Source organism: Schistocerca nitens, chromosome 10 (assembly GCF_023898315.1).
Source record: "Schistocerca nitens isolate TAMUIC-IGC-003100 chromosome 10, iqSchNite1.1, whole genome shotgun sequence".
In the NCBI taxonomy this organism is placed as follows: Eukaryota; Metazoa; Arthropoda; class Insecta; order Orthoptera; family Acrididae; genus Schistocerca; species Schistocerca nitens.
This window is the reverse complement of record NC_064623.1, coordinates 94,889,954-94,902,619: the sequence shown is the minus strand read 5'-3', so window position 1 is coordinate 94,902,619 and position 12,666 is coordinate 94,889,954. Positions and strand designations below refer to the sequence as shown.

General features: G+C 40.3%; 1 protein-coding gene across 2 annotated transcripts in view; it reads right to left on the bottom strand.

Annotated features, from left to right (window-relative positions):
* Positions 1-12,666, bottom strand: part of LOC126210482 (GATOR complex protein NPRL3) — a 90,676-nt gene that overhangs the window by 41,401 nt on the left and 36,609 nt on the right. For both annotated transcript variants that reach the window (XM_049939715.1, XM_049939716.1), the window contains exon 3: positions 8,824-8,998. In XM_049939715.1, coding sequence (XP_049795672.1) covers positions 8,824-8,998 — 175 coding nt within the window. The remainder of the gene's footprint in view (positions 1-8,823; positions 8,999-12,666) is intronic.

Genomic DNA, 12,666 nt, shown 5'->3' with positions numbered 1-12,666 from the left:
ACCTTAGCCAGCTTCATCCTGACCCACAACTTCTTCACTTTTGAAGACCAGACATACCAACAATTAAAGGGAACAGCCATGGGTACCAGGATGGCCCCTTCGTACGCCAACCTATTCATGGGTCGCTTAGAGGAAGCCTTCTTGGTTACCAAGGCCTGCCAACCCAAAGTTTGGTACAGATTTATTGATGACATCTTCATGATCTGGACTCACAGTGAAGAAGAACTCCAGAATTTCCTCTCCAACCTCAACTCCTTTGGTTACATCAGATTCACCTGGTCCTACTCCAAATCCCATGCCACTTTCCTTGATGTTGACCTCCACCTGTCCAATGGCCAGCTTCACACGTCCGTCCACATCAAACCCACCAACAAGCAACAGTACCTCCATTACGACAGCTGCCACCCATTCCACATCAAACGGTCCCTTCCCTACAGCCTAGGTCTTCGTGGCAAACGAATCTGCTCCAGTCCGGAATCCCTGAAGCATTACACCAACAACCTGACAACAGCTTTCGCATCCCGCAACTACCCTCCCGACCTGGTACAGAAGCAAATAACCAGAGCCACTTCCTCATCCTCTCAAACCCAGAACCTCCCACAGAAGAACCACAAAAGTGCCCCACTTGTGACAGGATACTTTCCGGGACTGGATCAGATTCTGAATGTGGCTCTCCAGCAGGGATACGACTTCCTCAAATCCTGCCCTGAAATGAGATCCATCCTTCATGAAATCCTCCCCACTCCACCAAGAGTGTCTTTCCGCCGTCCACCTAACCTTCGTAACCTCTTAGTTCATCCCTATGAAATCCCCAAACCACCTTCCCTACCCTCTGGCTCCTACCCTTGTAACCGCCCCCGGTGTAAAACCTGTCCCATGCACCCTCCCACCACCACCTACTCCAGTCCTGTAACCCGGAGGGTGTACACGATCAAAGGCAGAGCCACGTGTGAAAGCACCCACGTGATCTACCAACTGACCTGCCTACACTGTGATGCATTCTATGTGGGAATGACCAGCAACAAACTGTCCATTCGCATGAATGGACACAGGCAGACAGTGTTTGTTGGTAATGAGGATCACCCTGTGGCTAAACATGCCTTGGTGCACGGCCAGCACATCTTGGCACAGTGTTACACCGTCCGGGTTATCTGGATACTTCCCACCAACACCAACCTATCCGAACTCCGGAGATGGGAACTTGCTCTTCAATATATCCTCTCTTCCCGTTACCCACCAGGCCTCAATCTCCGCTAATTTCAAGTTGCCGCCACTCATACCTCACCTGTCATTCAACATCATCTTTGCCTCTTCACTTCCGCCTCGACTGACATCTCTGTCCAAACTTTAAATATGTCTGCTTGTGACTGTATATGTGTGGATGGATATGTGTGTGTGTGCGAGTGTATACCTGTCCTTTTTTCCCCCTAAGGTAAGTCTTTCCGCTCCCGGGATTGGAATGACTCATTACCCTCTCCCTTAAAACCCACATCCTTTCGTCTTTCCCTCTCCTTCCCTCTTTCCTGATGAGGCAACAGTTTGTTGCGAAAGCTTGAATTTTGTGTGTATGTTTGTGTTCGTTTGTGTGTCTGTCGACCTGCCAGCACTTTCATTTGGTAAGTCACATCATCTTTGTTTTTAGATATATTTTTCCTACGTGGAATGTTTCCCTCTATTAAAACCAAGGAGAAATTTAGACAAGGGATTAATGTTCAGAGAGAAGAAAGAAAAGCATTACGAATTTGCCAGTTACACTGTAATTCTGTGAATGACAGCAAAAGGCTTCGCAGAGTAGTGAAATGGAAAGAAGAGTGTCTTGAAAAGAGTTTATAAGATGAATATCAAGCTCTGATTTCTCTTATTTTATCATGATGATCATTTCTCCTTATGTAAGTCGGTGACAAAAAATATTTTCACATCCAGAGGAGGAAGTTGTCAAATCTCACAAAAAAGCTCCCATGATAATGGAAAACGCTTTTGTTTTAATGAGTGCCACCCCAGTTTGCATATCATATTTGTGATACTCTTGCCGTTATTTCATGATAAAACAGAATGAGCTGCCCTTCTTTGGATTTTTTTAAAATTCTCCGTCAATCCTATTCCCAACAGTATTCTTACTAGATGACAAACAAGTCTAGTGAAGGCAGTCTCTTTAGTGGACCTGTTGCATCTTCTAAGTGTTCTGCCAATAAAACGTAGTCACTGGTTTGTCTCCACAACAACATTTTCTACATGGTTGTTTGAATGTAAGTTGTTTCTAATTGTAATCCTAAGGTATTTAGTTGAATCAAAAACAACAACCTTTAAATTTGTGTGGTTTATCGTGTAACTAAAATTTAATAGATTTCTTTTTGCGCTCATGTAAATGACCTCACACTCTTCCTTATTCAGAGACAATGGAACTTTTTGCACCATATATAGTGTCTAAGCCATTCTGCAATTGGCCTTCATCTTGGCTATAGCATGAAAAGTGTTTCTGAAGAAAAGGACTCTGGTAACTTCTAATATAAATATAAGTTTAAGGAAGTATTCCTTTTTTAAGTTATTTATCTGGTGTGCAGCCTTGTACAGAAGTGAAACATGGATGATAAGGTGATCAGATAATAAGAGAATACCTCTTTAAAGTCAGTACCATCATTAGACTGTTGTTTATTTACAGTGTTACATTTACACTTACACAATCGTGATTTCGGCTTCAAAGTGCCATTATCAAGTGTTTTAAGTGTTATAAATTGCCTGAGATGGCATACTGTCATATTAAAAAATTGTGTAAGTGTAAATGTAACACTGTAAATAAACAAGTCTTATGGCGGTACTGACTTTAAAGAAATATATTATGACTGTGGCCCCGCATTATGAAAAAATTAATAAGAGAATAAAAGCACCTGAAATGTCATGCTACAGAAGAATGCTGAAGATTAAATGGGCAGACTGACTGACTAGTGAAGAGATACCAGACCGAAACACTGAGAAAATAAATTTGGGGCACAACTTTACTAAAACAAGGGATCAATTTATAGGACACAGCCTGATGCATGAAGAAACCATGAGTTTGGTAATGGAAGTAAGTGTGGTGGAAAAATTATAGTGGAAGACCAATGTACGAAATCAAGCAAGTTAAAATGGATGTAGGTTGCCGTAGTTATATGGAGATGAAGAGGCTTGCTCAGATAGGTTAGCATAAAACCAGTCTTCCTTAGACCAGAACAACAACAACAACAACAACAAATTGGCATTAAACTTCCTGTAAAGATATCCACAAAATCTGCTAAAATTGAAAGACAAGGTGGCAGGAATCGGCTATTGCAATGTAGTACCACCAAGAGGGGTTCTTGTGCCTGGCCTTGTCATCGTATCAAGCCTTTCAATGCTTGCTTCACCAAATGCTGTTCACTTAAAACACGAGCATATACTAGAGGTCTGCACCTGATGTTTACGTGCACTAAAATTGCTCAGCGCATGTACAGCCGCTTTGGATTGAGGGGGCAACCGCACTTGACTTCCATGAAACTCATTCCAGTGCCGCATGCTCAAATTGCCCGGCCATTTGCTAATAGTTACCCGAGCACCATTCAGTTGCCCACTGTAGCATTGTGGTGCGTGAACTTGGGATGAAGGAGAGTGTGAAAGAAAAACCGATTTGAAATAATATATCCCAAGTGTGAAGGACACTGGTTGTATCAATGTTTCGGAGAGATTTTCATTAGTGACTGACGAGGATGTCGGCTGTATCTACCGTACCAAGTGTTCTGCCCTGCTGTCTTACAGATCCGCCACCATGTATCTGAAGGCATATCTCTGCACAACACGACAAGATGTTTGGAAACATTAGCAGTTTCACTGAAAGCTGCAGCAATTGAAAAGATGTGTAGAAATGTGTGTCAGAGACCTATGCTCATTTGCATTAACATTAGACGTACGATTTCACGTTTTATGTTACGAGAAAGACTTGGAAGATGTAGACATTTCCAACATTTTGCGTCACACTATAATGGCAGCACAAAACAATGAAAGACAAGCCGATGAAATATGATCGAGTATGATGACCAGCATTACCCAGGCCATAGGTGTGAATGCATGAGGATGTACAGCACATATATGAACCGATGCATATCAGAAACTGTGTTACCTGTCTTTTACTGTGCAATTTGCTTACCAAGATTAGGCAGTTGTTAGGAGTAAATCCCCAGAATTTTAATAGGATTTCATTTGTCACTGACCAAGGAGCTGCAATCCTTTCAACATTATGCATGCTTTGCACGTTTTGAACACAGTCAAGAAACATACGTTGGATGACAGTTACTTGATAAATGGGCTTGGAATGGTTTATTCCATATCTTATGCTGCAAAAGATAGTATCCGTTTCATAAAGAAAACTGGTGATGTGAATTTGATGTAGACAAGCTTGAAGCAAGAAATGGATGGTTTGTGGAACATCTTGTTTAGAATGCTACAGTATGTAGTAAGGCCATATGACAAAATCATGGAACTGCTTTCAGAGAGAAGTGTCTCTGAAAAACTAACTGGTTATGACAACAACACTGCAAAAGAACTCATAACATTTTTAGAGACATTTAAAGATGCACAGATGTACACTCGAATCAATAAAGCAGATGGTGTTGTAAAAAACAATAAGGTGATTTTTCATTATGAGACCAACAAAAGTTGGTAGTTACACAGTTTTCATGTGAAACTCCAAACTGTTTCCAAATTTTTGTTACTGCATAAAGCATGATATTTTCTCTTAAGGATCATAATGGTGTCATCATCAGAAACTACCACACAGGTAACCAAATTGATCTGAGTGTATTTCCATTAGCTGGTGAAACACACAGGTAACCAAATTGATCTGAGTGTATTTCCATTAGCTGGTGAAAGTATGTCAGAAGCAACACGAGCCTGCAGACACACAGAGCTGCTACCAAAAAGACCGCAACAGCAGCGCTGTGAGCACACCAGACTGCGTGGCCTCTGCCCTCCATGTGGTGCCTCATTTGACCAAAGCCTGTCCGCTTGGAGTGTTCATATTCGGGGAAGCTGTGACCGAGTACAGTGAGCTTGAGTGAGCAAAATGCCCTATTTGCAGACCTCTTGTACATGCAAATATTTGAAAAAGTTTTCCTTCAGTTCTTAGCATATAGTTCCATTACAACAATCTTTGCTGCCCTATACCTATGTCAAAAGTTTCAGTGTCAACATTAACAAGTGTTAGATCATTGCGCTCGTCTCCTCAAAGGATTTCAAGAATTGTCTAAAAATATTATATCATAAATAAATTAAAAAAAAAAAGGGCGGACGGGGAGAGGGAGGGGGGGCACGAAGAAATTAACTTGGATCAACAAACCAGTGGTGTGCTACCTGACAGTCACGTGAAATACCTACAGGTAACATTGAAAAGTTAGATGAAATGGAACAAGCACATAAAGTCAACTTTGGTTTATTGGAGGACTTCCAGGAAAGTGAAGCTTTTGTAGAGAGGACACTGAATACAAACCTTATGTGACCAGTTTTTGAGTACTGCTCGATGTTCAGGTTCCCCACCAGGTCAGGTTAAAGACAGACATCAAAGTAATTCAGAAGTTTGCAACTAGATTTGTTACGGGAAGGTTTGATCGACATGCAAGTATTACAGAGAGGCTCCGTGAATTCAAACAGGAGTCTCTGGAGGGAAGAAGATGTTCTTTACCTGAAACAATATTGACGATGTTTAGACAACTGACAGACTGCAGAATGATCCTAATGCCACCAATGTACATCTCTTGAAAGAATATAGACAGTCTTCATCTCGCTCATTTGTGAGTTGAACAGGGAAGGGAATGACTAACACTGGTACAGTGTACTGTCCAGCATGCATCCTATGGTGGCTACGGAGTTTCTATATAGCTCCAGTTACAAGATTAAACATACAACAAAATTATATACCACTGTGTGTACTATGATTTATTGAAAATCTCATTTCGATATCATAAGCCATTTGTGAAAGTTAATTAGTTAGTTATTTACTTGTTTCACAGATCATTTGAACAACTATTTTACTGAAATCATGTGAAATGGGTCAGCTTATAGGAAATGTATACATATTGATTAGTGTTAACATCCCTAAATGTGTTTTTTTGCATTTAAAAACTATGGATTTTTTTGTAAGCAGGCTACCAGTTTTCAAATAAAAATTTGGCCATGGAATGGAAGATTGTTGAGGAGAAATGATTTTACGTTAGATTCAAAACTCGCTTCACTATCTGCACTACATCTTATGTTACTGAGCAAATGGTCAAATATTATTTGTTTCTGCTTTCTCAGCCACTAAAGCTTTAATAATGGATACAAAGAGGTCATTTTTCCTTTATTATTGTAGATGTGTACATCTACTATTTTTCTCAAATTGTGATGGATTATTTATGACAAATTTCATTAGCAAATCCATGTATCGTGATGGCAAAGTTAAACTTCCTAACTCCTTATACGACGCTCTTCTGTGAACACCACATATTCCTACTGCTCGCTTTTGTTCAGTCAATACTTTCTTCCTTGAGTTGTACCAGAAAGATATTACTGAGTGGAAATACGCAAAATACAAGGGTTATTCAAAAAGTAAGGTCTGAATCGCACTGGCTAGTTGAATGTCACACGAACATGGAACCGTACATGCGCACCTACTCCCAACATGCCTTGCTCACCAAACGATGTCATTTGCATTGGTACTGTTGCAGTGTGCTGTCAACACTGTTCGTTCAAAATGTTTAAAACAATTGATCAGTCCACCAAGTGTGAAATAATTTTGAATAATTTTGACAGCAAAGAATATTGCAACAGTGGCAATTCATCAACAGATAAGTGAGGTCTATGGCCCCAGTGCAACAAGTGACAATAAACTGCATAAAAGGGTGAGATCTAGCTTTCAGGAACAGGTGGGTAAATATCCAGGACAAAGCGCGATGAAGCCAAGCATTGGTGTTCTCAGCAGGTTTGGTCAATACTGTGGACAAAAAGATTTGTGAAGAGTAGTGATTCACAATTTCAACTTAAGCACTAGAATTTTCAAATGTGGGTAAAACAACTCTGTTCAAAACTGTCTCTGAGAACTGTTCCCAGGCTGTTTACCGAGAAACACAAAATGGAAATAATGGCTAGCATTCTTGATTTTTTTTTGACCAATATCATAATGAGGAAGATGATCCATTTTTAGAGAATATTCTGACAGAGGATAAGGGGTGGATTTCTCACATGACCTCAGAATCTACATGTCAGTCAATGGAATGGCATCAACGTGGTATCACCAGTCAAGGTCAAGAATAAACAGACAATCTTTGTAGTCGAGTTTACGCAGCAAGCGATAACAATAAACAATACAGAATAAATGTAATGGCCTTCTGATGTCTGGCGTTTTGCTGCTCCATGACAATACCAGACCCCATTCTGCCATTCACACCCAAAAACTGATCAGATCTTTTGATGGGAGCAATCTAAGACTTGGCACCGAGTGATTTTTCACTTCTCCTGCAACCTAAAGGAGTTTCTCCGAGGCAAGCACTTTGCAACAGAAGTTGGAGTGAAAGAAGCAGTTAAAGACAGGTTATCCTCACAGGCAGCAGGCGTCTGTGACCTACGGATACAAAAGCTTGTAGAATGTTGTGGCAAATCTGTAAAAAAATATGGAAACTACGTAGAAAAACAGAGGAACATGTAAGATATTAAATAAAAGCAGATTTCTGAAAAAATCTGTGATAAAAAGTCGCACATTATTTTCTGAATAACCCTCGTGTATCAGGAGGATGATCCATTTGCTTCCAAGACAAGCAATTATAGAAGGAGCAAAAGTACCTGACCTTAATTTTTCAGCAGCTCGGTAATACTCTTCTTTCAGTGCAAGATTTCTTCAGTATGTACACTCAAAAATTTCAAGTATTCTACCCGGCTTACTGACTCCTGTTTATGTCCTACATCAATTGTTGGTATGACTATCTGTCGCACAGAACTGAACACAGTGTGTTTTCTCAAAATTTAGCGGGAGTACAGTTTCACAGAACTGTTAAGTAATTCTTTGAAAAAACATGAGTAACAATCACTTCCACTGTTTTCTACCCAATGGGATTCATTATCACAATAGTTTCATCTCTAAAAAAGTACCAGTTCTGCTTGATGAATGTTAAGAGGTAGATCAATCAGATATATAAGGACTAGCAGTGGACCCAAAATTGAAGCTTATGGCACTCCCTTCATGATCTCTTCAAAGCTCTAATATTTTCTCTCCTTAAGACACTGAATTATTTCATGCAACTTTTGGCATTCTGTTTGTTGAGTATTATTCAAACCAGTTGTGTGTAAAGCCATCAATTCCATAAAATGTAGGTTTTCCCAGGAGAGTAACATGATCTATACAATGAAAACACCCTGAGAAATTTTTTTTTTTTTTAAAAAAAAGGTAATATTATATAATTTACAATTAGTAATATTTGGGGAATGAATTTATAAATAGCATTCTCAGTTAGGCAACCCTTCTCAAATCCAAACCACGACATGCTAAGTAAATTGCTCCTGCTTCAATGTGAGATTATGTTTGAGTACATTACTTTTTCAAATTTTTTTTGGAGAAATGTCTCAGTAAGGATATTGGACAATAATTATTTATGTTTTTCTTGTCATCTTTCTTGTAATGAGATCTAACAATAACCTATTTTAATCTGCCCGTAAATAAATGGGGTGTTACATCTTACACCATACACCCAGTTTATTTTAAAAATTATCCCTTGAAATTTACGTATAACAGAATCTGCAGCATTCTTCAACTTTTAAGGCAGTGTCATCAATATAGAAGGCACTAACCTGCCTAAGTGTTAAGTCCGCATCGGCAGCAAGTGTCTGCAGTGACTTTATGGGGGAGTAGATCTGCACGAGGCGCACGAGTGCCGGCGACGAGTCTGGAGAAAGAGTCTCCAGCAGCTCCGAGGGCTCCACCAGCAGCAGCAGGCCATGGTACGGCTTCAGGGATTGCAAACACCTGCACGAAATTGAGGGCAGTGTAAAACATCCACTAAAAATATGTAGTGTGTCAAAATAATGTATACACTCTTTGGAACATAATACGATAAAAATGTGTGGTGTGTCCAAATAATTTATACACTCTTTGGACCTTAATACCCCTTTAATTAAAGCAGACAGAAATGAAAAGCTTTTGGTGTCGTATACATTAAGGTGAAACTTAAGAAGGTGATTGTTATTGTTGTTGTTTTCAGTCCTGAGACTGGTTTGATGCAGCTCTCCATGCTACTCTATCCTGTACAAGCTTCTTCATCTCCCAGTACTTACTGCAACCTACATCCTTCAGAATCTGATTAGTGTATTCATCTCTTGGTCTTCCTCTACGATTTTTACCCTCCATGCTGCCCTCCAACGCTAATTTTGTGATCCCTTGATGCCTCAGAACATGTCCTAACAACTGGTCCCTTCTTCTTGTCAAGTTGTGCCAAAAGCTCCTCTTCTCCCCAATCCTATTCAATACCTCCTCATTAGTTATGTGATCTACCCATCAAATCTTCAGCATTCTTCTGTAGCACCACATTTCGAAAGCTTCTATTCTCTTCTTGTCCAAACTGGTTATCGTCCATGTTTCACTTCCATACATGGCTACACTCCATACATATACTTTCAGAAACGACTTCCTGACACTTAAATATACTCGACGTTAACAAATTTCTCTTCTACAGAAACGCTTTCCTTGCCATTGCCAGTCTACATTTTATATCCTCTCTACTTCGACCATCATCAGTTATTTTGCTCCCCAAATAGCAAAACTCCTTTACTATTTTAAGTGTCTCATTTCATAATCTAATTCCCTCAGCATCACCCGACTTAATTCGACTACATTCCATTATCCTCGTTTTGCTTTTGTTGATGTTCATCTTATACCGCCTTTCAAGACACTGTCCATTCCGTTCAACTGCTCTTGCAAGTCCTTTGCTGTCTCTGACAGAATTACAATGTCATCGGCGAACCTCAAAGTTTTTATTTCTTCTCCATGGATTTTAATATTTACTCCGAATTTTTCTTTTTTTCCTTTACTGCTTGTTCAATATACAGATTGAATAACATCGGGGAGAGGCTACAACCCTGTCTCACTCCCTTCCCAACCACTGCTTCCCTTTCATGCCCCTCGACTCTTCTTATAACTACCATCTGGTTTCTGTACAAATTGTAAATAGCCTTTCGCTCCCTGTATTTTACCCCTGCCACCTTTAGAATTTGAAAGAGAGTATTCCAGTCAACATTGTCAAAACCTTTCTCTAAGTCTACAAATGCTAGAAAGGTACGTTTGCCTTTCCTTAATCTATTTTCTAAGATAAGTCGTAGGGTTAGTATTGCCTCACGTGTTCCAACATTTCTGTGGAATTCAAACTGATATTCTCCGAGGTCGGCTTCTACCAGTTTTTCCATTCGTCTGTAAAGAATTTTCACATCTGTCAACACCTGCTTTCTTTGGGATTGGAATTATTATATTCTTCTTGAAGTCTGAGGGTATTTCACCTGTCTCATACATCTTGCTCACCAGATGGTAGAGTTTTGTCAGGACTGGCTCTCCCAAGGCTGTCAGTAGTTCCAATGGAATGTTGTCTACTCCCGGGGCATTGTTTCGACTCAGGTCTTTCAGTGCTCTGTCAAACTCCACACGCAGTGTCGTATCTCCCATTTCATCTTCATCTACATCCTCTTCCATTTCCATAACATTGTCCTCAAGTACATTGCCCTTGTATAGGCCCTCTATATACTCCTTCCACCTTTCTGCCTTCCCTTCTTTGCTTAGAACTGGGTTTCCATCTGAGCTCTTGATATTCATACAAGTGGCTCTCTTTTCTCCAAAGGTCTCTTTATTTTTCCTGTAGGCATTATCTATCTTAACCCTAGTGAGATAAGCCTCTACATCCTTACATTTGTCCTCTAGCCATCCCTGCTTAGCCATTTTGCACTTACTGTCGATCTCATTTTTGAGATGTTTGTATTCCTTTTTGCCTGCTTCATTTACTGCGTTTTTATATTTTCTCCTTTCATCAATTAAATTCAATATTTCTTCTGTTACCCAAGGATTTATACTAGCCCTCGTCTTTTTACCTACTTGATCTTCTGCTGCCTTCACTACTTCATCCCTCAGAGCTACCCATTCTTCTTCTACTGTATTTATTTCCCCAATTCCAGTCAATTGTCCCCTTATGCTCTCCCTGAAACTCTACAACCTCTCGTTCTTTCAGTTTATCCAGGTCCCATCTCCTTAAATTCCCACCTTTTTGCAGTTTCTTCAGTTTTAATCTACAGTTCATAACTAATAGATTGTGGTCAGAGTCCGCATCTGCCCCTGGAAATGTCTTACAATTTAAAACCTGGTTCCTAAATCTCTGTCTTACCATTATATATTCTATCTGATACCTTTTAGTATCTCCAGGATTCTTCCATGTATACAACCTTCTTTTATGATTCTTGAACCAAGTGTTAGCTATGATTCAGTTATGCTCTGTGCAAAATTTTACCAGACGGCTTCCTCTTTCATTTCTCTCCCCCCAATCAATATTCACCCACCATGTTTCCTTCTCTCCCTTTTCCTACTCTCGAATTCCAGTCACCCATGACTATTAAATTTTCGTCTCCCTTCACTAACTGAATAATTTCTTTTATCTCATCATACATTTCATCAATTTCTTCATCATCTGCAGAGTTAGTCGGCATATAAACTTGTACTACTGTAGTAGACATGGGCTTCGTGTCTATCTTGGCCACAATAATGTGTTCACTATGCTGTTTGTAGTAGCTTGCCCGCACTCCTATTTTATTATTCATTATGAAACCTACTCCTGCATTACCCTTATTTGATTTTGTATTTACGAGGTGCATTCAAGTTCTAAGGCCTCCGATTTTTTTTCTTCGGACTGGAAAGAGATAGAAACATGCGCGTTGTTTAAAATGAGGCCGCATTCATTGTCAATACGTCCCAGAGATGGCAGCACCGTATGGCAGATGGAATTTTACCGCCAGCAGCGAGAATGAGAAGTTTTAAATACTTAAAATGGCGACGTTTTGCTTACTTGAACAGTGTGCAATTATTCGTTTTCTGAATTTGCGTGGTGTGAAACCAATTGAAATTCATCGACAGTTGAAGGAGACATGTGGTGATGGAGTTATGGATGTGTCGAAAGTGCATTCGTGGGTGCGAGAGTTTAATGAAGGCAGAACATCGTGTGACAACAAACCGAAACAACCTCGGGCTCGCACAAGCCGGTCTGACGACACGATCGAGAGAATTGTTTTGTGGGATCGCCGAATGACTGTTGAACAGATCGCCTCCAGAGTTGGCATTTCTGTGGGTTCTGTGCACACAATCCTGCATGATGACCTGAAAATGCGAAAAGTGTCATCCAGGTGGGTGCCATGAATGCTGACGGACAACCACACGGCTGCCCGTGTGGCATGTTGCCAAGCAATGTTGACGCGCAACGACAGCATGACTGGGACTTTCTTTTCGTCGGTTGTGACAATGGACGAGACGTGGATGCCATTTATCAATCCAGAAACAAAGCGCCAGTCATCTCAATGGAAGCACACTGATTCACCGCCACCAAAAACATTTCGGGTAACCGCCAGTGCTGAAAAAATGATGGTGTCCATGTTCTGGGACAGCGAGGG